Source organism: Eptesicus fuscus, chromosome 3 (genome assembly GCF_027574615.1).
Source record: "Eptesicus fuscus isolate TK198812 chromosome 3, DD_ASM_mEF_20220401, whole genome shotgun sequence".
Lineage (NCBI taxonomy): Eukaryota > Metazoa > Chordata > Mammalia > Chiroptera > Vespertilionidae > Eptesicus > Eptesicus fuscus.
This window is the reverse complement of record NC_072475.1, coordinates 65531601-65556747: the sequence shown is the minus strand read 5'-3', so window position 1 is coordinate 65556747 and position 25147 is coordinate 65531601. Positions and strand designations below refer to the sequence as shown.

The 25147-nt window shown below is 45.1% G+C and overlaps 1 protein-coding gene across 2 annotated transcripts in view; it reads right to left on the bottom strand.

The window, feature by feature from the left end:
* DRD3 (dopamine receptor D3) overlaps positions 1 to 21829 on the bottom strand; it is a 35706-nt gene extending 13877 nt beyond the window's left edge. For both annotated transcript variants that reach the window (XM_054711917.1, XM_054711925.1), the window contains exons 1-3: positions 21560 to 21829; positions 10710 to 10822; positions 2566 to 2708 (exon numbers count right to left, since the gene is read on the bottom strand). In XM_054711917.1, coding sequence (XP_054567892.1) covers positions 2566 to 2708; positions 10710 to 10822; positions 21560 to 21829 — 526 coding nt within the window. The remainder of the gene's footprint in view (positions 1 to 2565; positions 2709 to 10709; positions 10823 to 21559) is intronic.
* Between the last annotated feature and the right edge of the window lie 3318 nt (positions 21830 to 25147).

The window sequence follows — 25147 nt, the reverse complement described above, 5'->3', positions numbered from 1 at the left end:
GTTCTGCTTGAGTTTTCAAACGAGACAACTGGTCTCCTCTATAACCACCTGAACTACAACTGTTCAGATTTTTCCTTGGAACAGGTATATAGTTAAATTTTGAGGCACGGAAACCATTCCTAATATGTAACAACAACACCACCATTAGCTAATGTCTAATGGGGTCTTCTGATGGACACGACACTTTGACCTAAGATATAAATAAGTGGAGGGCTTACCATATAGCCTTATTAGTAATCTTAAAGGTAAGAGAGAGTGAGAGATTACGAGAGAAGTGAGAGTGTACACGCTAAGTCATGGGCATTCTCTACCATCTCAATTCTATATTTGAAGATCCGTTTGGAAGGATTTTTTCTGAGTTTTGTTTCTGGAACAATAATGATCTCATTGGTGGCAACAACACTGCAATGAGATCATCATTCTTCTTCACTTTAGATGTTGACATTAACTGAGACCTCTAATGCCAGATTTTGAGACTGTTTTAACTCTTACCAGGGTGTGTGTGCTGTGTGTATGAGAATGAATAAGACCCCTCCACCAGTCTCCAAGAATAAGTATGAGGACCTACCTAGTCCTGCACAAATGTTGGTGGGGATTTGCTGCTGACCGGGGAGGGGAGGGAGGATTAAGCAATGCCTTGGTCTAACAGTGGTAGTGAGTGCCCCATACTAAAAATACCAACTTAGAACGCATTTTTGTATAGAAGCAAAGATATATAAAGTGGCTTAGTTATCAGACTTACCCAGAAAGCATACTTAACACTCATCAAAACTGGTACTATCATCGTGTTGGGGAATGTTACTTTGGGGTGTGTGTGTGTGTACATACATACTTGTGTGTATAAAGTGTCATTCAGTGAAAATAACAAAATAACTCAGGGTAAAGAGTAATGCAAAGATGATAATAACATCGTATTTTAGAAACACCCTGAGTTAACCAGGCAAGTATTTGTTGAATAATTTGGCTATTTAATCTTCAATGTGGCAGAGAAACAAGCCTGACCTTGAACAGTTGGTATGTACTCGCATGTCTATGTATGTTATCCCAATTTAATCCTCATTTAATTGTAAAAAAGTCTATGAAGGAGGTAAAGTGGAATTATACCATATGTAGGGTTAGATTCTGAAGTCAATGAATGAATAAAGTAAAAATTATGGAGTTGAAATTTGATTTGAAAAATCCCCTGAATCACATATAAAGATACATGATTTGATTACAGCTCTGAACAGTAATAAGTAAAATGAATGATACATTCTAAAGAGTTCAAATGCACCGTGTAATTTTAGAGATGAAATTGACGGGCTTATTTGTAAGAAGTCATATATAACAGCAAACATTGAAAACTTCCTAACTGAATATACAGACTAAGTCTACACATTTGAATTTGCTCAAGTTTATGCTCCACTACTAGTATATTATTATTCCAAATTGATCAATAAGGACACTTAGAAAAGTTAGGTGACTTGTTCAAGGAGACACAGCTGGTAAGGAGTTTGAATCTAAGTTGTTCTGACTCCAGAGTCTCTGTCTGTCTTTCTAAATGTGTTTTACTTCTAAATCGTTGTCCAGAAAATGGCTCTTTGAAGACTATTTATAGGTTAGAATTTTCCTGTATCTATATGTAATGTGTTACATGTAATGTCTGCATAACACCTAAACACACAGCTAGCTATATGACTTGTACACATATACTAGAAACCCACGAACCTGGAATACAGTAGGAATTGAATGAACCAATTCAAATGGACAAAATAAGAAATCCAAATTAACATTAGAAAAAGAGTCAACCAGTTCTCTCTTAGTAAAGACTCAGTATTTATCACCAATACCTATAGCTTTCCTGTATGAAAATAGTTTTCGTTCAATACATAAAATTTCTGAGGCCAAAAGATGGTCATGGAACATACAAGAGGGCACTGATTCATATGAGGTATAAATTTGGACTGGTGTCATGTCTAAAATCTCAAATATCTCAGATATACACATTGTTCATCCATCTGTCCATCCATCCAACCTTCCAATAGAAGTTGTACCATGTGCCAACCACTGTGGCTAGAAATTTTGTATATTAAAATATAAGAAATATAACCATAAATAACTTAGGAATCTATACTAGTTCCAAAATTCTAGAAATGATTCTTACTGAGCAAAAATTAGAAATGTGTATCCTACTTGAGGGCTTTTACATGTTACTTTGCATTGTAAGTCAATTATGAATTGTAATATTTTCATTATCAAATCTCATCTAAATTATTAATGTGGCTTGGTTTTTTAATTGGTGCATTTCTTCAAACGAATACAATGACATTTCTTTCAAAATAGGAATAAGCCAGGTTTTTCATTAATTGGGGCAGAAATTTACCCCTGTTCCAATAATCAATGAAGTTTGCTTTATATTTTTATTATAACCAACAAAGGAGGTCAAAGCTTTGCAGTCTACAGCATCTTCATTTGATACAAAGTGCACTGACCAAGGGTCAGAAATTTCAAGACTGAGCACTACTTGTAGCCATTCACATGTGCTGTGAGTCACATGGGTTTTGGAAGTGGGGCCGTAATTGTTACCTGTGGTGTTAAAGCCGAAGAGGAGCGGGCAAGACACAGCAAAGGCCAGCACCCAGACGGCCGTAATCATGAGGGCCACACGCCGACAGGAGCTTTGTCCCGTGCCGTGTTGGTAGTGAACTGGCATGACCACTGCCGTGTACCTGTGAAAGGGAGGAAGGATGAGATAGACTTGGTGAGAAGGGACAGGGGAGACAAGCTGAAGGAGGTTCAGAAAAATAATCAGGTTGGTAAATGTGCAAGAGAAAATTAATTTTGATGGAAAAAGAGAGAAAAGGTGAAAATAGTAGAAATGTTGAGATAAGGTAGATGAAGAACTCATTGAGGTGGGGAGATCAGAGAAAGGGAGAAAGAATTAAAAGTTAGCATAGCAGCAGTGGGTTGCCGGAGAGCTTCTTCATCTAGTCTTGACTGATGGCCCAGCAGATCCGAGCCCTGGTCTCCCCACCCTAAACCCTGAACACTTTGGGTGCTGGTGTGTGCTTTACTTTATCCCACAGTTCTCAGACAATGACAGAAATGTGCCAAAGTAGATGTTTATCCCTGCTTGTATTCTAATATAAATTCCAACTCTCTCAGTGACAACTATTCCAAATAACAGAGATATTGAAAATAGAGATGAGCACTATCCAATGGAGTAAAATCCAGTTTTCATGCTGACTTCTGTTTGGGCTGCTATATAAAAAAACACCATATACTGGGAAGCTTAAACAACAAATGCATTTTTTTTTTTTTTTTGCAGTTTGCAAGGCTGGGTAGTCCAAGATCATGGCACTGGAAGATTCAGTGTCTGGTGAGGACCCACTTCCTGATTCATGGATGGCTGTCTTCTCACTGTGTCCTCACATGGTGGGAGGGCTGAGGGAGCTAATGTCCTTTTACAGGGACACTAATATCATTCATGAGGTCTCTACCCTCATGACTTAATCACCACTAAAGCCCCCACCTCCTAATACCATCACTTGTGGGGTTAGGATTTCAGCATATGAATTTTTAGGGGGTGGGGGTGGGGACACAAATCTTCAGTCTACAGCACATGCTTTTACATGGTCAAAGCACCATTCTTTATTCTTGTTGGACATTGTTGTCTTTTCTGTGGCAACTCCTCACACACATTTCCAGTTGCTTGTTGGACTTAATACCCGAACACTTGTTCCATAGTCATCTCAAACTCAAGTTATCTAAAATAGATTTACCTACCTCCCCACATTTCTTAATCTGGTTCTTCTTCCTGCTTTTCTTCAAGACATCTATACCCAATACTCAGGCCTTTTGCCTCTCCCTTGGCCCCTCCATATAATTTTCTCACTCATTCATTTAATCTTTCATTCTGTGTTTACTGAGTCCCCACCATATGCCAGGCCCTATTCTGGAAATATAGAGATGTGCAAATGGGACATTGTCCCTGTCCCTATGGAACTTGGAATTGAGTTGGAGCGATGGACCAAAAAATTGTGAGTATACAATGAAGAGTATCAAGAAAGAAATAAGCTGGGTGACATGTTTGAGGATAATGGTGGCTGTAAAGAAGGGGTAAACCAACATAGACCAGGCAGGGAAATGAGAGGGGCAAGAGGAACCCGGCCATGTGGTAAGATAAGGTAAGAACATTTTAAACAGAAGGAAAAAAGTCCTGTAAGTTTACCCATTATGATATCCCTGTTGAACCTTCTCCCATTGAATGTAGACGGAACATGTGAATACAGCATAATGTTGCCCCCATGATTCGATTACTGATCAAGAGACGGAAGTAATCAAAAGGGAGATTATCCGCAGTGGGCCTGACCTGATCAGACAAGTCCTTAAAAAGAACGGGGTCCTTCCTTAATACAGAGAGATTTAAAAAGCATGAGAAATTACCCAGCTGGCTGTAAAGGAGCAAGCGGTCAAGTTTGGGAAAGATCATTTGGCAGGGAATGGCAAAAGGCCTCCAGGAGCTGAGAACAGCTCTTGGGTGACAACCACGAGAGAGTGGGGACCTCTGAGCGACAGCTGCAAGGAAGCTGAGTTCTGCTGACAACCTGAATGGGTTTGGAAGGGGACCCCGAGCTCCAGCTGAGAACACAATCCAGCCTACGCCTTGGTGTCAGCCTTGTGAGATCCTGAGCAGGACACTTACCTGCACTATGCACAGACTTCTGACATACAGAAACTGTGAGATTAAAAAATGGGCATAATTTGGGGAGGGGAGGTTAGAGAGCAACCAAAGGACTTATATGCATGCATATTAGCATAGCCAATGGACACAGACACTAGGGCAGTAGGGGCTTGCCCAGGCTGGGAAAGGATGCGGGGGTGGGGGGTGGGGGTGTGTGAATCAATTGGGGGAAAAGGAGACATATGTAAAACTCTAGACAATAAAAAATACCCAAAAAATAAAAAATAAAAATAAAAAAGGGCATAATTTAAGCCAGTACATTTGTGACAATTTGTTTCAGAGCAACAGAAGAGACTGGTGTCTGTGTCCAATCATTATCCCTTCTTCCCTGGGGAGCTCCTTCTTGATCAGCTTTCCAAAATTCCCGGGCCTCTTCATCTTACAGAGACCTCTACCTCCCATGCCAATCAATCATGTAGCTCTTCGGCATGCTGTTGTCTTGCCTTATTGTTGAGCTTGCCTCGTGGCTGAAGGTCGTCCCCATATGATTTAAGTTACTTGATGGCTCAAATCATCTTATAGCCTTGCTATTCCCCATAGATCCTTGCCTGAAGCAAGTAGCAAAAAGCTATTGATTGATTTCCTCATGGATCCTGAAGGCCTCCTTTCAGAGAACAATTCTAATCTTAGCCAGGCCCAAGGGATCTAATGGATATAGCTGGGTCTACATAGGCTCGTTTTCCCTTAGTTTCCTCAGCTTCCAGGGAACCTGGAGACCAGATGCAGACAGGAGGTGCTCAGAGGCGCTAAGCCTCTGTGCACCCCAGGCTTTTGGCTGAGGAAGGGAAGGACAGACCCCTGGCTGGAGGGGCTGGAACAGTGCTTTCCCGATGCTCCTTGTATATGTGCCTGAATAACCTGCTTTTTGTGCATCTGGCCTTAGAGTTCATGTGTCAACATTTGTATTCCCCCAGAAGCAGCTTGAGAGTCAGCTCTGAGGACTGAGATGGAGGCAGACTCTGCGGGACTTGACCTTGGCACCATGATCTGTGACAGAGGTGGCTTCTTTCTGGAGAGGGAGAAATAGAGGCCCTTGTTTAATAAGGTCTAATTAGGATCCCACCACGAACGCTAAGGGAGGCCCATGACAACTCAGGTCTCTTCTCCTGATGCACTTACATTGCGAATCTTCCCTTGAGTTCCTAATCTGGTGATGAAGGAGCAGGGCAAGTAGCACCTGGCATTCCTCCAGGCCTTTTGCCCCTCTCAGGACCTCAGACCCTGCTGGGGCAGTGAGCTGAGGCTTCAAGTCAAATATGTCTACCCCAGTCTGGCCCTTCGCACTGATTGCTGAGGCACCTTAGAGAAGACTTGAGTCTTGCAGCTGTCATAGGCAAGCAGCTGTCAGGACTGGGAAGGAAAAATATGATCCACTTCCTCTTGTCCAGACCAGCGGTTAGGCCCAGGCCTTCCATTTACACAATGTCCTTTGATGTAAAAGCTTGTTTATCCCACACATTCAGTGGTGTGCCGTTAAGTGGCCAACAACTGGCTCTCTGGGTAAAGAAAGCCCAAGTTTGTACCATTTGTCAATTTCCATGGTACACATTCTCCCACCTTACTCATTTAAAGATACACCGAAGGTTCAATAACTGGCTCAGAAAATTCTTAAAATTTTGCCCATTAGCTTCTGCTAGCCATCACCAGCTGGCTCCAAGCACACCGCTGAGAGGGGCGTGCGTTCCTAAACATGCTTTAATGTTTAGCAACTCCATGCAGGCTCCCGTTTATTTTCAATAAGCCAGCAAGTGTAGGGAACACTAGCTCTGTTTTATAATGTTGGAATCAGAGACACAGAGAAGCTGCATGATGAGCCCAAGGTCCCACAACCGGTCGTGGCAGAGCCAGGTCCCCCAACTCTGAGGCCTTGTGGAGTCAAGGGTGTCCTCAGGAAAGGGCTCGAAGGGTGGCTTGTGCTTATGTGCAGAGCTGAGTTTCCCCAGTGAACTGGATTCCATCACTTGCCTGGGAGGTTCTGTTAAAATACATAGTCTCAGGACACATCCCTGGGTATCTGGATTGTTTCTGGAGTGAAACCCAGAAATGTGTATTTTTAACAAGCAAGTAAGTGCACCTTACGATTAGACAAGTTTGAGAAAGTCTGCACTAGGGAAAATACCTTGTTAACTTCTTGTTACCTTGGGTAAGAAGTGAGATATGAGACTACATTTGCCATTGTTACATTACACTCTTTTCTAATTATTTTTTAAACATGATTAGACATTTAGAATAAATGAGGCCCCCAAACTTGCCTCCAGGGTTTTCCTTAGGGACTGAGACTCAGAGGCTGTTCCGGAATCCGCCATCGGAGGGCACCATAATGCAGCAAGAACTCCGCCAGCTCCGCGGGGTGAGCAGTTCATTGCTCACCTGGGGGCTCTCCAGGCCCTGGGGGAGGCAGGGAGGCAGAGCTCAGCCCCCTGGTTCCTACAGCCCTGCAGGGACGCTGAGTTCCTACTTCACAGGCTGCTCCGCTCTGATCTCCTCCCAAATCGATCGCAGATGACCGGCCGCAGGCAAGGGCAGGGCTGGGCTTGGATGCAGCCGGAGGCCAGCGCAGGGCCGCCTCTGAACGCTGGTCCGCTGCGCTCACGACGGGGTTTCCTGGCCCAGCCTGCTCCCCAGATGCTGCATTGTCCCTGCCACTCCCTTGCCAGGCCCTCTCCGCTGGTGTTTGAGCTCCTAGTTCTTTGGACTCTTTCTGGCCTGGCCTGAACGCGGGCAGTGTGCAAGGTGGTTAAGTCCGTGGGCTTCGGAAACAGATTGACCTGCGTCTAAATTTCAGTTCTTCTACTTAACTGCGAGACTCTAAGACTTATCTTGCTCATCTGTACAATGGGGAGAATGATTCGCTTCACAGGGCTCTTATGAATAGCGAATGTGAAGGGTTTTTGTTGTTGTTTGCTTTTTAGCACAATGCCTGGTACATATTAAATATTCAAAAGCCAGTACTGAAGTACGTATGTAATTGTCATTATTGTGCAAGCCCAAGGGACCTGTGGATGTTCATATCAGTTAATTTATTGGTGTCTGCCCTTTATTCTTGATTTTTAGGAAACATTTTATTTATTTATCAAGCAAGCATATAGCACTTTTGTATGTGCAAGGCAACTGTATGAAGTACTTTACAGATAATAACTCACTCAATCCTCATATCAACCTTTTGCTATTATGCTAAACAGATAAGAAAACTGAGGCCCAGAGGGGTTAATTGGCTTGCCCAAGGTCGAATTGCTGTTAAGTGGTGAGGCCAGGATTGCAGGCAGGCAGTGTGGCTCCTGAGCCAGGGCCCCACAGTGTGGCTAAGCGCCTCTGCTCAAGGCAGTGTGCAGAGGAGAAAGAGGCTGATGGATCCCCAGTCCTGCTGTCTGCCAGCTGTGTGACCCAGGCAAGCTTAGCTACACAGTCTAGCCTCAGCATCTTTATTGGGAAACGGGGATAATACACCTACCCGGCTGGGGTGTTGTGAGGGTTAGCAATAATGAAAAGCTGGTAGTGCCTGGCACATAGTACATGCTAAATAAATAGTAGCTATTTTTATAGTTGCTTTTATCATCGGGCAAGTTAGGATGAGCACAGAGGTAGCCGGGGCCTTAAAGACATAGGAACTCTGCCTTGTTTACTCCAGGGAAATAGCACCTATAGAGCTGGGCTGCTGGTGTAGCCAGAGGCCTCTCCCAGGATGCCCCTTCCCCACCTCCACCAATGAAAGGTGCTGGCAGGGAACTGGGGCACTGAGCAAAAGGCTGTAGGACTCGGTGCGAGCACGTAACAGTTCTGCACAAATGAACTAAACTATGTGCCCCAGTTCTGTGACTGGGGTTTGTGGGCTTGTCACTCTAACTGAAGGTCTCAAGATCCTCCCAGAATTCAACCTCCGCCTAAAAGAAAGCCTTGTCCCAGGGTAGAGGTGTGCGTGCGGGGGAACCGATGATGGTGCCTCTTGAGGAAGCTGGCGGTGGGAGGCCGGGCGGGTGGAGGGCCTGGGTTTAATGAGCCCCAGAGCTCTGTGGGGGCTGCTTTTCACCCCCTTTTATTTCTTCAGACAGGGGGCTCAATAAATCTTTAGTTCTGTGGACTCCCCTCCTGGAATTGTTGAAGAAAAAAAGCTTCTTGCAAATGATTAGAAAGCCCTTTGCAGATATAAAGTGCTTATTTAGATGCAAACTAAAGCGCCAAGGTGCCTGTGACCCATCTGGTCCCTATTGTGCTCCCACAAGGACGCAGAGGCTGCCTGTGTGATGGGTGCCATTTGAGAGCCACTTAAAGGACTCCCCGTGAATGCATTTGGTTGCATTATTCCCGGGCTTCTCGAGGAGGACTTGCATTCTCCCTGCTCACATCGTGTCCTTCTCCCTCTGACACTTTCTCAGCCCCTTCCCCAAGTTTGTTCCGACCTAGGATGTGGCCCCTGGGGAGGCAAGGAGCCAAGGGGGTGGGGCCTTGTGCTCACCCACTCTGCTTTGTTGAGAAGAAAAGGCGGCTTTAATCCAATTCCTAGGCATCAGAGCTATGCCTAAGGACCTGATGACAATAGTTTCCCTTGCTTTCAAAAACCCTTTCAACATTTCCTTTTCTTTCCTATCTCTTACTCCTCTGTCATTACAGACCAGGGCTTCGTGACCAAAAAATGCTGAATCCATTTGGTCAATGTGTCAGACTGGTGACTAGCATTGTGTGGAGACCAAAGGTCCGCTTGAATGACTGCATTTTTAATGAATTGACCAGTTCTTTGGCATCACACGAACAGAAATTAACACGGTGTACCGCAAACCGCGGTGGAGGGTAACGGAGACAGTTTCTCCAAGACAGGAGGTTTTCATTCCTAGAATAGAAAGGAGGCTCCAGTTTGAGGTTTGGCGAGGATCTGGTCATTATAGAAATGGAAGCCCAGAAAGGAGCATCCTCCTCCACTGGCGTCTCAGGTGGTAGGTGAGTGCTATGCGTTCTGGGAGTTTTCCTGTTCTGGACAGAAACCAACCGGTTCAAGGCTTATTCTTGTTGGTTGTGTCTTCAGTGGTGAAAACAAAAGTGTGTGTTAAGCGTGGCTGCTGCCGGCAAAATGGTGCTCTCCTGCAAACGAGAAAAGGCACCCTCTCCTGGCGGACTCAAGGCTTGGCAAATGAAGCACTGGCCGAATTCGGTCCCCACACAACCTGCTCAGCCTCACCCACCAGCCACATGTGAATGTGTGAGGATGGAGGGTACAGACGCATTCTCAAGGGGGTAGAGAGTAAGGTCAGGAAGTAGGAGGCTGGGAGGGGGCTGTCCCAGGCCTCTTAGATGCTCTCTTTCTGTAGCTCTTCCCTCCCCATCCAAGGCTCACCTTCTCCCACTCTCTCCTGTCCTTTCTGAAGATGTGTATTTGTGATATAAGCATTGGCTACGCTCAGGCAGGGGCCACTGAATTCAGTTTAATAGTCTTTGTCCAAGGCACTGTAGTAGACACATCAGGGAGCAGTATAAGAATTTAGTGGTGGAGGTGATGATACAGCAAACCAGAGGCTGTCTGTTACTTCTGTAAATATCACATGTATGTAATAAATGTCCAGAAATCACACAAAGGCAGACTCCTTTCTGCCCTCCTTTTACCCAAACCAAACAAAATAGTAACAGGAAATTTTCTTCCCCACCCAAATCGGCTCACCTTTCATCCTGTCCCCCACCTCCCTTCTCCCAAGTAGGAATCACAAAACCCCAAAGGATGGTGGAAAGCAAAAGCAGACTCCTCTTTAGTGACCTGGGGGAAAGGGAAGGCTAGGAAAGCTGATAGAACAACCATTCTTCTCCTGCCACAGGGGTTTCTTTTGCCCACAACCAGAGTTTAAAAGAAAAAGAGGAACGCATGTCCCAGTGGGAAGTTCTACTTGGCAGTGACCCCAGTGCCCTCAGATGCAAAGCCCGTGTCTCCAATACAGCAAGAGCAGCCTCCCCACCAGGTCTAGCCCACCCCTCTCCTAAGCCTGGACGGGAACCCCAGCCCTACCTGTCGATGCTGATGGCACAGAGGTTCAGGATGCTGGCTGTACACATCATCACATCCAGGGTGACGAAAACGTCGCAGCAAAGGCGGCTGAAATTCCAGACTCCACCTGTCACCTGGGCATCAGAGACGAGGATGTTAGTGTTCCTTCCCCAGCAACGGGACACAGCCCAATCAACTCCATGTCTTCCCTGGGCTGCCCCCCACAGATGCTGACACGCCCTCCCTGTTGGAACATCATCATTACCTAGGGCAGGCTGACAGCAAGCGAGCGACCGGCTGCCCAAGATTGGTCACAGTCAAGAGAGGACGACATCACAGAACCTCCGAAGGTTAGAGCGGGAAGGGACCCTCCAAACCAACTAGTTCAACGTTTCTCAAATGTGGCCCACAGTGGGGAACACTTTAGAGATGAAGATTTCTGAACCCTTCCCTGGACCTCCTGAGTTAGACTTTTTGGAGCTGGGGCCCATGGATCTTCATTTTAAAGTAAATGCTCCCTCCCACCCAATCACACCAAAATTTGAGAATCACTGATTGAGTTCGAACTCAGGAGGCAACGAAAGCTCACGTGGCTAAGTGATATGCCCATAGATGCATAGCTGGTAGTGAATGAGCTGGTGGTAAGGGAGCCGGATGTGCGCACTGTGCCAAAGCTGCCTCTCTGAAGCCCTCCGACCAGCAGAGAGCTCACCATAGACCCAGGAAATAAGCAGCGAACACGCTTTTCATAAAACTTAACTCCGAAATGCAATTCTATCTGGCTCCTGGTTCTAAAGCTTGGAAGCATCTTGGAGCAACATCTCTAAAAACCTACGTAAGATAAGTCTGTGCCAATGTGCCTGCCTTCAACACCGGGTCCCCATCACCAAGAACTACGGAGAAAGACAGGGTCTAGGGCATTCGAAAGGGGCCCCGGTCCTCTCTACCACTTGCAGATTCAGTGAGGATGACTCTGACCTCATGCTTTTACCCATACGTTTCAAGCTCCAGAACTTCCTGTAATACTTGAAAATCGTCAGCAAAATGGGCAATTTAACTTATATTCTAGCACATTTCTATTTCATTAAAAAATTATATAACCTTATTGTACGAGAGAGATCTGTCAGGGAGACTGCCGCTTTCAGAATGTCCACTAATGCCATTCTTGGGGCCAAGCTTTTGTTCCTTTGCCAGCTTCCTATCTGTAGGGCTGCCATCCTTGGGGATCATAGTTCTCAAGGACAAACCTGTGAAGCTTTGTGTCCCTGGCTGTAGCTGGGCAGGCCCAATGGCTAATTACGAGGAAGGGAGAGTGAAAAATAGGTCCAGTTGCCTCTGAAGTAGCTTCTCAAGAAAAAAGGAGACATTGTTGAAAGGATAGTGCTTAAAGATGGTGCTGTAGCATTTGGTTTTATCACTATACTAGAGGCCCAGTGCACAAATTCGTGCACGGGTGGGGTCCGGCAGCCCGGCCCCAATCAGGGTGAATTGGGGCTGGGCCTGTGAGGGGAGGAGATGGCAGGAGGTTGGCCAGCCGGGATGGCTGGGGGAAAGGGCCTCAGGCCTCGACCCCGATTGGAATTGGGGGGCCGATTGAGGGTGGGGCTGGCCATGGGGAGGGGCTGTGAGTGGCTGGCCGGCCTGCCCTTTCCTGCCTCTGAACAGGGTAAGGGGGCAGATCTGGGGTGGGGTCAGCAGGGGGGAGGGGCTGCAGGCCTATCATGGTAGGGTGGGCTGATCAGGGGCCCGGCTGGTGGTGGGGGGGATGGAAGGGGGCATTTGGCTGGCAGGCCCCACTCTTGATTGGGGTGGGAGAGTCCGATCAAGGGCAGGCTGGCAGGGGAGGGGACCACAAGGTTGGCCGCCAGCCCCACCCCCTGATTGGGCTGGTTCGCTGGCCACAGAGGGCATCATAGCGACCAGTTGTTAGGTGGTTATGGCGTTATGGTAGCTGCCTTTTTATATATATAGATTTGGTAATCTGCAGACACTATTTTGACATACTCTGATCAAAGATATTTTGTTTAAAAGCATCAGTGGAAAGTCCAAACTAGCTCTGAAGTCATCATTTTTGCTCATTTGGCTGTGGATTTACTTTCTCTCTTTTATTTTTTAAACACTTTTTATTTTTTTATTTATTTTCTAGAGAGAAAGGAAGGGAGGGGGAGAGAGAGATAGAAACATCAATCGACTGCCTCCTGCAGGCCCCCGACTGGTGATCGAGCCCACAACCTGGCATGTGCCTTGACCAGGAATCGAACCAGTGACTTTTCGTTTCGTGGGCTGATGCTCAACCACTAAGCTAGTCCCAGCAGGGCTACTTTCTGTCTTTTAGTTCAACCATTTGGATCCATATAAATAAAGGCCAAATATGAATTTATAGGAATTCTGAGAATGAAAAACTTTATTTTCTCTTTATTTTAATTTGTTTTCCCCTCTATCACCATTTATCCCCCCTATAACCTCTTCCACCTCCCCCCACCCTGAAAAACTTTTTACAAAGGATATATATAGTCATAATAACCCAATAAGGTAAACATTATCTCCAATTTAAAGATAACAAAATGGTGACTGAGAGGCGTTGGACAATTTGCCTAAGGACACATTACTAGTAAAAGGAGCTGGCATTTCAAACCCTTAATATTAACCGGAGCTCTATGTTGCCTCTCACAGGTCAGTACCTTAACACTCCGCTCCTGGGAGGTGTACAATTTAACTTCATCCTGTGACATAGGAGGAGGAAGAGCTGGCGTTTGCTCGTTCATCCACCAGACATCCAAGGTTTATTGAGTGCCCATATGTGCCTGATACTTTGCTTGGGTAGGTGCACCGAAATGAATTAAACGTTGTGTTTTTTTTTGTTTGTGTTTTTTTTTTGGTCCCCAGGGCCTCAGAATATAGTGTGTGCAGGTTAGGGGGAGAAATGTGTCAATGGGTGTGGGTGAATTGAGGGCTCAGGCGATAGACACTAAGAAAATAACTGTAATACAAAGTGTTAAGTGCTGGCAGTGAGATAAGTAAGAAGTGTTGGGAGAACGTGAAAGGTAAAGTGATTTTTGAAATTATAGCAGAAAAAAGTCTGATTGATTTAAGCCTCTTTAGAGACATGATCCTACCTTCCCCCTAAATTCTAATAAATAACTCACTTCAGAATAATCGAGCAGCCAGGTGGTGTTACTCTCACTTGCTAATGAATATAACTAGCTCCCTTTGGCAATACAGAAAGTGGGAGTAAGCAACAAAGTGTCTTCAGGTACAGAAGTTGGCTGTTGATTTTCTTTTTTTTTTTTTTCAACAGACACAGCCTGCGGCAGCATTCCCCAAAATTACTGATTATAAGGCAGCATTTCCCAAAGCACCTGAGGCTCTTGCTAAACAAAATGATTCTCAGGCCCCACTCAGAATAACAAGTCCCTGGAGTGATTCCTACTGCCTGGGAAGTTTGGGAAGCGCTGGTCTGGAGGGTGTGTATGAAGTAAGTCTGTGTATGTGTGTGTGTGTGTGTGTGTGTGTTTGGGTGCGTGTTGGCACTATCTTCAGAAATGGTTGTCCCAAAGCGGGCTCCTTAAGCATTCTTTGTTCTATGTGAATCTTTGGCCTCATCGTTCCCTCCTGAGAAGAATGTTTTTACGTGCATATAATAAAATACAATGGATTATAAAGGATACCAATTATATTGAAATATAGTTACCAAAGTATTTTAAGTTTATGTGCTTCTTTAATAATGAATTCAGTGACAAGAGCTAGTGGCAGGGCCAAAATTCCTATAATTTCAAAGTACTGATGAATTAAATGGTACTTCAGGTGTGTGTAACAACTGCAATGCTATCCTAAAATGTAAATATCTGTGATTTCTACAGGTGATATTAAGAATTTCTTCTGCTATAGGTTGATGCCTACATTCATAATTGGTGGATGTGCTAAATTTCAGTTTAGTGAAAATAAGGAAGTAATTTTACTTACAACCAAGTTGATGGATTCCCCAGACTAAGAAATCTTGCTTTAAGGGATGGATTTTTAGTTGCTTTGATGGGACAGCAAAGGGTAAAGATAGAATTACTTCTCAGATTAGCCTCTTTCATTTTATTTTTGTTTGCCACATTTGTATATATATATATATATATATATATATATATATATATATATATATATATATTGGAAACTACTAATTGGAAAAATAAAAAACACACCCATTTCATAGATGAAGATATTGGAATTCTGAGAAATAAACCTCCTATCTTGCTGTGCTGTGGCAAGATAGGAGGTTTATTTCTCGGAATTCCAATATCTTCATCTGTGAAATGGGTGTGTTTTTTTTTTTTTCTTTCAGATTAGTAGTTTCTAAGTGTCAGTTTACAGTAGATGGCTGCACAAATCCCTTGGGTGGGAGTGGGGCTGGGGCTGGGGGACTGGTTATAATTATTATACACTTCCAAGGCCACCCCTGGAAATTCCCGTTCGGTAGATCTGGATAAACCCAACCGTGTGTATTTGGAGTGCATCAAAGTCACGGAGGAGCCCATTTGAAATGCAGACTCTCCTTTATTTCTAATAATCAAAATCATTACAAGGCCCCAAGGCTCCCCTCTCCCCAAACAGAGATGCTCTTTCCTGTCATCACGCTCTGATCCTCATCACTCTCTCTGAGGCGAGTCTCCCTGCCTGAACCCACCCTGCTCTGTTTTGCTTGTCTACATTACTTCATGCCTGAGTCTTTTCTGCCGTCCACACTGTGACCCAAACACTCTGAGTTTAGTATTCCAGATGTTGCCCTGGCTGCTTAGGTCGCCTTTCTGTCCTGATATAAGTGCATTAAACATCACAAAAGGTGCTTAACTGAGCGGAACAAAATGGGATGGTTGTGCTTGGAGAGGAAAGCTCCAAACAGCTGGTGGCTTCTAAAGCTGGAAATTAAAAGCTTGAGAGGGAATCTAAGATAGAGCTATTTGGTGTGGCACAGAAAAGAGTTTTTGAGAAAATACTGCAAACTGAATTAAAGAGACAGCCAGGCCAGAGCCCTCTAGAATATAACTATGCTGAGGTCACCTGTATGGCTTTTCTCATAAACTTCTCTGCTAGGCCTGAGGACAGAGAAAGCTGAAGAGGCCAGTGTTCACCTTTATACACTGCCCAAGCCCAGGCTCCTGTATGCCTCAGTGATGAGAATGATAACAATGAAAGCCACATGGTGCTTACTTGCTGACTATGCCCTTCCCTCTTTCCAACAGGCCTTAGATTCCACTGGGAATCCCTGAGGTTCCTGCGCAGTTGATGTGCTCCATGGAAGGAGCTCTTCTTTGCGAAACCCACTTTGCTATTCAGCGATTCTTTCAGAGAAAGTCATGTGCCACAAGCCAGCTCAATCAAAGCGCATCTTGATGCATCTACTAGAAATTTGGGGACATAGACTTTCCCTCCTGCTTGTGTTGTGCACATGTGAGGCTTATAGCTTGCCCTCTGCCGATGGGTAAAGCCAATGCGTGGGAAAAGACAGAGCTGAGAGAGTCACAGAGAAGTGGAGATGGACTCCTGTTCCACTGTGCCTGCAGCCCACTTACCACCAGACTTTTAAAGTGCCTGGCGTCAGAGCCAATGCATTCTGTTCACTGTTTAAGTCCATTGGAGGTAAATTTCCTTTTACTTACAACTAAACATGTCTTAACTGCGATATTTAGAGATTACCCTTTTTAGTTACCAAAACACTTCCTCATTGAATGACATTTGAGCCTAACACATATCCTATGAGATAAGAATAATTGTCACCTCCGTTTTAAAGACTTAATTCCCACATCTTCTGACTTCAGTTTCTGAGTCTTTCTCATAGCACGAGTCTGTTTTAGAATGACATTCATCCCAGAGAATTTCATCAGAAGCATGATGTTATGTGATATGTGACATTTCATTGCCTACCTCACAGCAATTCATTACCTCCACAACTTTTTTGTTTTGTTAATCCTCACCCAAGGATATTTTTTCCCCCATTGATTTTTTAAAAATATATTTTATTGATTTTTTACAGAGAGGAAGAGAGAGGGATAGAGAGTTAGAAACATCAATGAGAGAGAAACATCGATCAGCTGCCTCCTGCACACCCCCTACTGGGGATGTGCCCGCAACCAAGGTACATGCCCTTGACTGGAATCGAACCTGGGACCCTTGAGTCCGCAGGCCGACGCTCTATCCACTGAGCCAAACCGGTTTCAGCTCCCCCATTGATTTTAAGAAAGAGTGAAAGGGAGAGAGGGAAGGAGGGAGAGAAAGAGAGAGAGAGAGAAACATCTATGTGAGAGGGCTGGGGATTAAACCTGCAAACCAGGTTGTCCACACTGTGACCAAGCACTCTGAGTTTAATATTCCAGATGTTGCCCTGGCTGCTCAGGTTGCCTTTCTGTTCTTATATAACAAAACATCACAAAAGAGAACCCAATCCAAGACTCTTTGGTGCAAGGGCCGGTGCTCTAACCATTGAGCCCACCAGCCCAGGCTTCACATCGTTTTCAATGAAATCCACATTTTCACCCCCCCCCCCCCATTGTCCATTTCAGCCGAAAGTGGCTTTATGATCCATTTCTGGCTAATTAGACTTAAGTGAAGTTCCTCAGTGAGAAGTTTTGAGCCACTCTAGGGAAATAGCTTTTTTTTTTTTTTTCTCTGCAGTCCCCACCTATCCTGAGTGGACTGTTGGGGGAAGTGATGCAGAGATATTCAGGTGCATTGACGAGAGCCTAAGAGCAAGTGAGAAGAACCAAGTTCAGGTGCTAAAGCCCATTTCTCAGTGGAGAGATGTCTCTGCTGCCTCAAATCTTCTTTCTATTATTGTAGACGTATTGGTCCACGCTCTTGATCACTGAACACTTACACCAGAGGGCATATTGGTTTTCATGAGGGGAGACCAAGGGCTCCACCAGAATTCTTTTCTTAGGAGAAAACATATAGATCCAACCTGCAGGGGGTTCACTGAGCCTTTGGCAAGATTTCATGCCTGCCCTCTGCAGACGCAGCTGTCCTTCACGCTCAGCAGTAGAAGGGGGCATTAACTTTTCTGGCAGGTGTGGCTAGAGGGGCTGCCATAGTATGTATGTGGAAAAGTCACAATATGCCTCTCCTATACCAACATCCACAGAGATGTTCTGATATGGTTCATCCAGAGTCCTGGAAGCAATCACAAATGGACAGCCAAAGGGTACACCTGAATGACCTTGTCACAGACACTAAAACCCTGGTTTCATTTCAGAGGCAATTAAAGTGCTTATTAGACGGAAAGTCCTCTTCCTGCATTTGTTTCTGACGTTCATCTTTCCGAAAGACTTAAGAACCCTTGTAAGGTATAGGGATGGACAGAAACATCTTGGTGGGTGGATGGTGGTGTGCTGAATTATTGACTAATCCATACTAGGTTATAGCACCTAAAGTGTGCCCCACCTTTGAGCAGAAATATCACATGCTTTTAACTCCTTTTCAGTCTCATTATTATTGAATGTAAAAAAAAAATAGTTCATTGTTATAATAGGCACAGCAGCAACTGATATAAGCAGGAATTGACCATGTAATGCAGACATCGCAGAAAAGATTAATTTAATCATTCATGTCTCAAATATTTATTTAGCACATATGATGTACCAGTGTGTTTGGACTACAGGAAAAAAGAACACATAGCCTCAGACTTTAAGACTGTCTCAGCCTAATTGGGGTTGACAGAAAAGTCAAGATAATTACAAGACCCTTTGCCATCAGGATTATCCTAACTGGGAAGGATAAATGCATATATTTTCCTCAGAGTATTCTCTTAGACCAGCGGTTTTCAACCAGTGTACCGCAAGAATTTTTAAAGCATGAAATACCTGACTATTTCGTCAGGGTCACTGACCTCTTTTCCCTTAGATTGTCAAATAAAAAATGACAACAACCAACAGAGCAATAGCCGTCTGGTGTGAATGCCCTGTCTTGAACAATAAATATATGTCATATAATAGAGTTGCATGTTATGGTCATGTTGCCTAATAAAGTTGCATCTGATTGATAATTCTTGGTACCAGCAATCTTTATATAGGCACCTGATTTTTAAAAAAGTCACTTTGGAGGAAAAAATGTAGGTATTTACTATTATTATTATTTTTTGGGGTAAATCAATAAAAAGTATACATTTTTTTGTCAGATCAGCAAAAAAATATAACATATTTTTTGTTGTGCTGCAGATTTTTAGTAATTAGTTTATGTGTACCATGAGATGAAAATGGTTAAAAATTGCTGCTTGAGCTGTTACATTTATTCCTAATCATCCTAGTTGTTTTTCTACTTTTCCCTTTCTTTGTTATTTTCTTTTTTTTATACCTTCCTGTTGAGATCATAAGTCTAATTTTAGTTCCCAGTCATCCTTTAATACGAAAACCAGCCTAGGCAGTCTATCTTGGAGGTTTTTGCTCTCCTGTGATATGTCATACTTAATTAACTGTCATCTTCACTAGTCATATTAACTGAGATATTCATTTGATGAATTTTAATTTCTCTTAATCATAGCATCATTTTGATCACTCATTGGATACTTCTTTAGAATGATACATAGTGCAGAGGAGAAATATTAATAGTATATTAAGATGCCTTTAAGAAAACTCTTTAGTAAATTGCATGTTTTCTCGGTAAGAATATCTATTTTTTGAACAGTTGTAGGCACCCTGATTTCTTTGTTAGCAAATGGATGTTTTGTCTTGATCACCTCCTGACTCTGCTTTACACTTTTGAATGAAAAAACTTTCAAATTTAAGAAATACTTCTCTCCAAAATAATTCTCCGGGGTCTGCTGCATTATCTGATTGGTGAGGGCTTGGTACTGTTAATGGAGGCTTCAAAAATATAAATTTAGGCCTGGCTGGTGTGGCTCAGCTTGTTGGTTGTCCTCCCATGCATTAGTGTGAATCCCAGTCAGGGCACATGCCCAGGTTGCAGGCTCAATGTCCAGTAGGGGGCATGCAGGAGGCAGCCAATAGATGTTTCTCTCTCACATTGATGCCTCTCTCTCTCCCTCTACCTTCCTCTCTCTCTCTAAAATCAATAAAAACATATCCTACCTAATAATAGACAAATATGCAAATTGATCATACCTCCGACACACCCACAAGCCACGCCCACAAGCCCACCATCCAATCAGAGTGAGTATGCAAATTAACCCAAACCAAGATGGCTACAGCCACAGAGAGCAAGGTTTCCTAGGTAACAGAGGAAGCCAAGCTTTCCGCCTGCCCTTGCCAGCCCTAAGCCTCCACTCAAGCTACAAAGTTTCAATTATAGAAGGTAAACAAATTCAAACAGAAATGGTGGCAGAATGGAGCTTGAGAGAGCAAGCCAGGGTTGCCCCCAGCAACAGGGGAAGCAAAGCTTTCTGCACACCCTGGCCTGGCCCAGGCCTCCGCTTAAGGCTATAAAGTTTCAATTATAACCCCAACACAAATGGCTGCCGGCTGCAGAGGGAGCCCCAGGCTTGGCTCCACTCCAGGCTACAAAGTTTCAATTGTAGAAGGAAAATAAATTCCAGAAACCAGGGCCTCCACTTGGGTTGCCAGGGGGCGTGGCTGGCCTGCAAACCACCACAGGCCCCTTGCTCAGGCTGCCTCATGCCCCAAGGGAATCCCACCCTGATCAGGGACACCCTTCAGGGCAAACCAGTTGGCCCCCACCCCTGTACCAGGCCTCTATCCTATCTAATAAAAGAGTAATATGCAGATTGATCATCACTGCAACACACAATATAGCTGCCCCCATGTGGTCAAAGATCCTGCCCCCATGTGGACACAGATGGCCACCACAAGATGGCCAGCAGGAGAGGGCAGTTGGGAGACACCCGGCCTGCAAGGGAGGGCAGTTGAGAGGGACCAGGCCTGCAAGGGAGGGCAGTTGAGAGGGACCAGACCTGCAAGGGAGGGCAGTTGGAGGTGATCAACCCTGCAGGAGAGGGCAGTTAGGGGTGACCAGGCCGGCAGAGGAGGGAAGTTGGGGGCAAACAGGCTGGCAGCAGAGTGGTTAGGGGGTGATTAGGCTGGCAGGCAGAAGTGGTTAGAGGCAATCAGGAAGGCAGGCAGGCAAGCAGTTGGGAGCCAGCAGTCCTGGATTGTGAGAGGGATGTCTGACTGCCCGTTTAGGCCCAATCCCACCAGGGGTCCCAGATTGGACATTCCTCCAAGGGTCCCAGATTGGAGAGGGTACGGGCTGGGCTGAGGGACAACCCCCCTCCGTGCACGAATTTCGCACACCGGGCCTCTAGTTTAAATATATATGTATATACACAACTTTGAAGGTTTGTGTATATACATATATATTTAAGGTTCAGCAGCAGTCTGTGGAGAGCTGATTCCCAGGAGGAAAGAACCAAGTCTGAGGGCAGCGGAACCATCTAAAGAAGTCTGATCTATTTGCAGACTTTTTCTCCTCGTTCATTCATTTTTTTTCTATAATTCCTTTTGTCCTCCCCACCCATCTCCTGAATCACTCCTGTACACTCTCACTTCTATATACTGATGAAGGTGCCTTTTGACTGTCTTCCCCAACCCCTCATGTCTTTGAGACATGCCTGGCACAGAGAGTCAACTTCATGCATTTTAAAGCTGTGTCCCATCACTCAAGCCTGGTTACCTGGATACTGGAGACCCGGGAACAGACTCACTCCCAGCTCCCTGGTTCTGATGTATGCAAATGATGCTGGATAATGACTGTTCTCAAAATCTTCAGCTCCCTCATGAAAGGGAGAAGGACAGGTGCTCTCCTTCCTTCCCCAGACCACGGGTCCCAGAAGGGAGCATTTTGAGCCCAGAAGGCCAGGAGCTCAGGGAAGAAAAGGACAAACACAGTCACAAGGGAAGCCGGAACCTGGGCTCACTCACCTCCAGGTACACCACCCAGGGCATCACCAAGGTGGCCACCAGCAAGTCTGCCACAGCCAGGCTCACTACCAGGTAGTTGGTGGTGGTCTGCAGGGCCCGTTCCCTCAGCACAGCCACACACACCAGACCATTGCCAAAGACAATGGCAAGGATGAGCGAACAGTAGGACAGGGCATAGTAGGCATGCGGGCGAGCCTGGCTGGCCCCCGTGAAGTTGTCTGTCCCACAGGTGGAGTTGATGTGACCACTCAGCTGACTCAGTGACGCCATAGCCCAGAGGGAGAGCAGTGACCCCAATGGGTATCCTGGGAGGAGACAGAAAACAATGTTGGTAAAACCAGACTTTTTGTAGCTGGGCTGCTTGCATACATAATCTGATTTATTGTATCAACAAATATTTGTTGAGTACTTTCTATATGACAAGCACTGTTCTAAGCGCTGGAAAAACAAAAATGAGCAAAAGGATAAAATTCCTGCCCTCTTGCCCTGGCTGGGTGGCTCAGCTTGTTGGGAGTGTTGTCTCATATACCAAAAGGCTGTGGGTTTGACTCCCAGTCAGGGCACATATCTAGATTGTAGGTTCAATCCCCCAGTGGGAGCATGTATAGGAGGCAACCGATCGATGTTTCTCCTTCACATGTCTCTCTCTCTCTTTCGCTCCCTCTCTTCCTCTCTCTCTAAAAATCAATAAAAACAACCAAACAAACAAATCAATAAAATTGTCCTGCCATCTTGAAGCTTCTATTCAGGAGGAAAAGACTAATAAACAAGATAAATAAAAGATGTAGTGTGTATTTTGGAGAACAGTAAATCAGGGAAGGGGGTAAGGAGAGGGAGAGGAGTGTGTGTGTGTGTGTGTGTGTGTGTGTGTGTGTGTGTGTGTGTGTGTGTAGGGTATCTGAGGGCAATTCCCAGTCAGTATAATCAGGCCCTCACAGAGGAGGTGACAATTGAGTCACTGAGCACCCAAGGAAGCCACCTGTGCAGAGTTCTTGGGGAAGAGTTGTCCAAGCAGAAGGAGCAGCAGGTGAAAAGACAAGATGCTGGCATATGGGAGGGGCAGCAGGGAGGCCAGTGTGGCTGAAGCAAATGAGGCCAGGGCATTTGAAAGGGCATGAGGTTGAGAGGTTGTGCAGGGCTGAGTAAGATGGGGAGCTGGTGCAGAATTAGAATCACAGCCCTACCACTTCCTAACTCTGTTAATTCACCTCTCTGAGCTTCATTTTCCTCCTCTAAAATGGGGGACAAGATGGAACCCATCCCATAGGGTTTTTGTGAGGATTAAAGGAGCTATTTTATTTATTTATTTATTTATTTATTATTTATTTATTTATTTATTTTTTTTTAAATTTTTAATTGATTATGGTGTTACATATGTGTCCTAATTCCCTCATTACCCCCCTTCCCATCCCTTCACCCTCCTGTTGTCTGTGACCATTGGTTAGGCTTATATGCATGCATACAAGTCCTTTGGTTGATTTCTCCTCCTTACCCCCACCTTCCCCTACCTTCCCTCTGAGGATTAATGGTCTGATCGATGTTTCTCTGTCTCTGGATCTATTTTTGTTCATCAGTTTATGTTGTTCATTATATTTAAAGGAGCTATTTTATATGTAAGACATTGAAAGCCAAATTTGACACCTAGAAAGCGATATAAGTGTTAGCTCTTTTTCTTTTACTGGTCTGTTTCTCTTAGCTTCCCACCCCCTGTCCTTGTTTCCTCCCTCCCATCCTCTATTGCTATCATTTGCCATTTCCTCTGCCTCCCTCTGTCTCCCTTAACTTCCTTCAATTCCCAGTCTCTCTCTGGTATCTCACATAAGGCTTGGGAGGGTTGGGAGAGAGTAACGGAGCCTAGAGGCTATATGGTGGTCTTTATATTTAGGGAAAATCCATGTGTGGAATTTTATTTGAAACCTAAATTTTAAAGATTGGTTACCAATTAGAGGAGTGTTTAAGCCCTATGAAGTCCCCCCGCCCCCCAACCCACCATGAATCCCACATCCGGGGGCCAGTGACCCATGCACCACCCCCTTTCACCCTCTAATCTAGTCCAACGCTCTCTCTCTTCAAAGAGGGAAATTGAGAACCATAGAGATGAATGACATGTCTTAAGTCACACAGTTTATTAGAACTAGCACACAGGCCTTTTAATTCTCCCAACACTCTCCCTGGCATCTGAAAGCCAAAACAACTGTCATGTTACTATCCCACTGGGAAAAGCCAGTCCTCAAACTGTGGGGACTTTGGACTTAGAGCGGGAAAGGCATCAGAGCCCATCAGCTGCCCTCTTGACACCAGCCTGTTGGGGCCCCCTGGGCAAGTAGAGCCAAGTTTGTGTGTCTGTGGGGATCGAGAGTCACCATGTCCTGAAGAAAACTATGGGATGCCTGTGTGCCAAGGGTAGCGGAGCATTACAACCAGGTGCTGGGGGAAGGCGCTACAGCCTATAGCATTGCCCTGAGACCTGGGCAAGAGGGGCTCTGGCCCCAGGCTTTGTGCTTTAGAGGCCCCTACTCTGGACCCCATCTGGTCACATCCTCCCCACAGGATGAGACCACACCCTCCCATAGCACCAAGGAGCAGGTCCACCAAGAGACCACACTCCCCTTTTATTTTTTAAATATATTTTTCTTGATTTCAGAGAGGAAGGAAAAGGGAGAGAGAGATAGAAACATCAATGATGAGAGAGAATCATTGATGGACTGACTCTTGCATGCCCCACCCTGGGGACCAAGCCTGCAACCTGGACCAGGAATCAAAGCATGACCTCCTGGTTCATAGGTTGGTGCTCAACCACTGAGCCACATCGGCTGGTTCCACACTCCCCTTTTAGAACATGCTCTGGGCACTAAGATCACAGAATTCTCAGCCCAAACCGCTTGGAGCCTGTTTCTAGGCCAGCACTGGTATTTTCTGGATCTGTCACCCTGAGTGTAGATGGTGCCATGTATATGTGGGGGCCCTGGGTTCATGTGGTAGCTCTTTGGGAGCTCAGATGAATAGCTTGGGTGTAGCCTGAGGTGGGGAGAGAAGAGGAAAGAGTCCCTGGGACAGGATGGGTGAGGGGGACAGCTTCTCTTGCCCTCTCACATTTTGTATGGAACTCATAAGGGCCCAGGAATGCTAAATTCAAACTCGTTCTTTCAGATTAGGAAGCCATATTTGTCAAGGCAGAAGGATGAAACATTTTATTCAATGATTTGTTGGTTATGGCTAAAATATTAAACATGGAGCATATGGGCCTCCATGGGAACCTCTGTTCCAGGTCCTGGAGAGGTAGAGGCTGGCGGATACCACTCCTGACATCCGCAGCTCTGCTTTGATTAGGAAATTAGCCTAATCGTGGCTGTCGTTTCCTACCTCATATTTCAGTCTGGAATGTGTAACTGTTAAAATGAATAACTGATTGTAAGGGGAGGCCGATTTGGATCAAATTCAGAGAATTGTTCAAAGTAATTGTTCTTTATTTTGGCACACTGTTTGCACTTGATATATTTTAAAGCATAATAATAATTTTTGATAATAATGATAATTTCCTCATTCTTCGGAGAAGGGCAGCTGTTATCCTGGAGATAGCACTGCTGT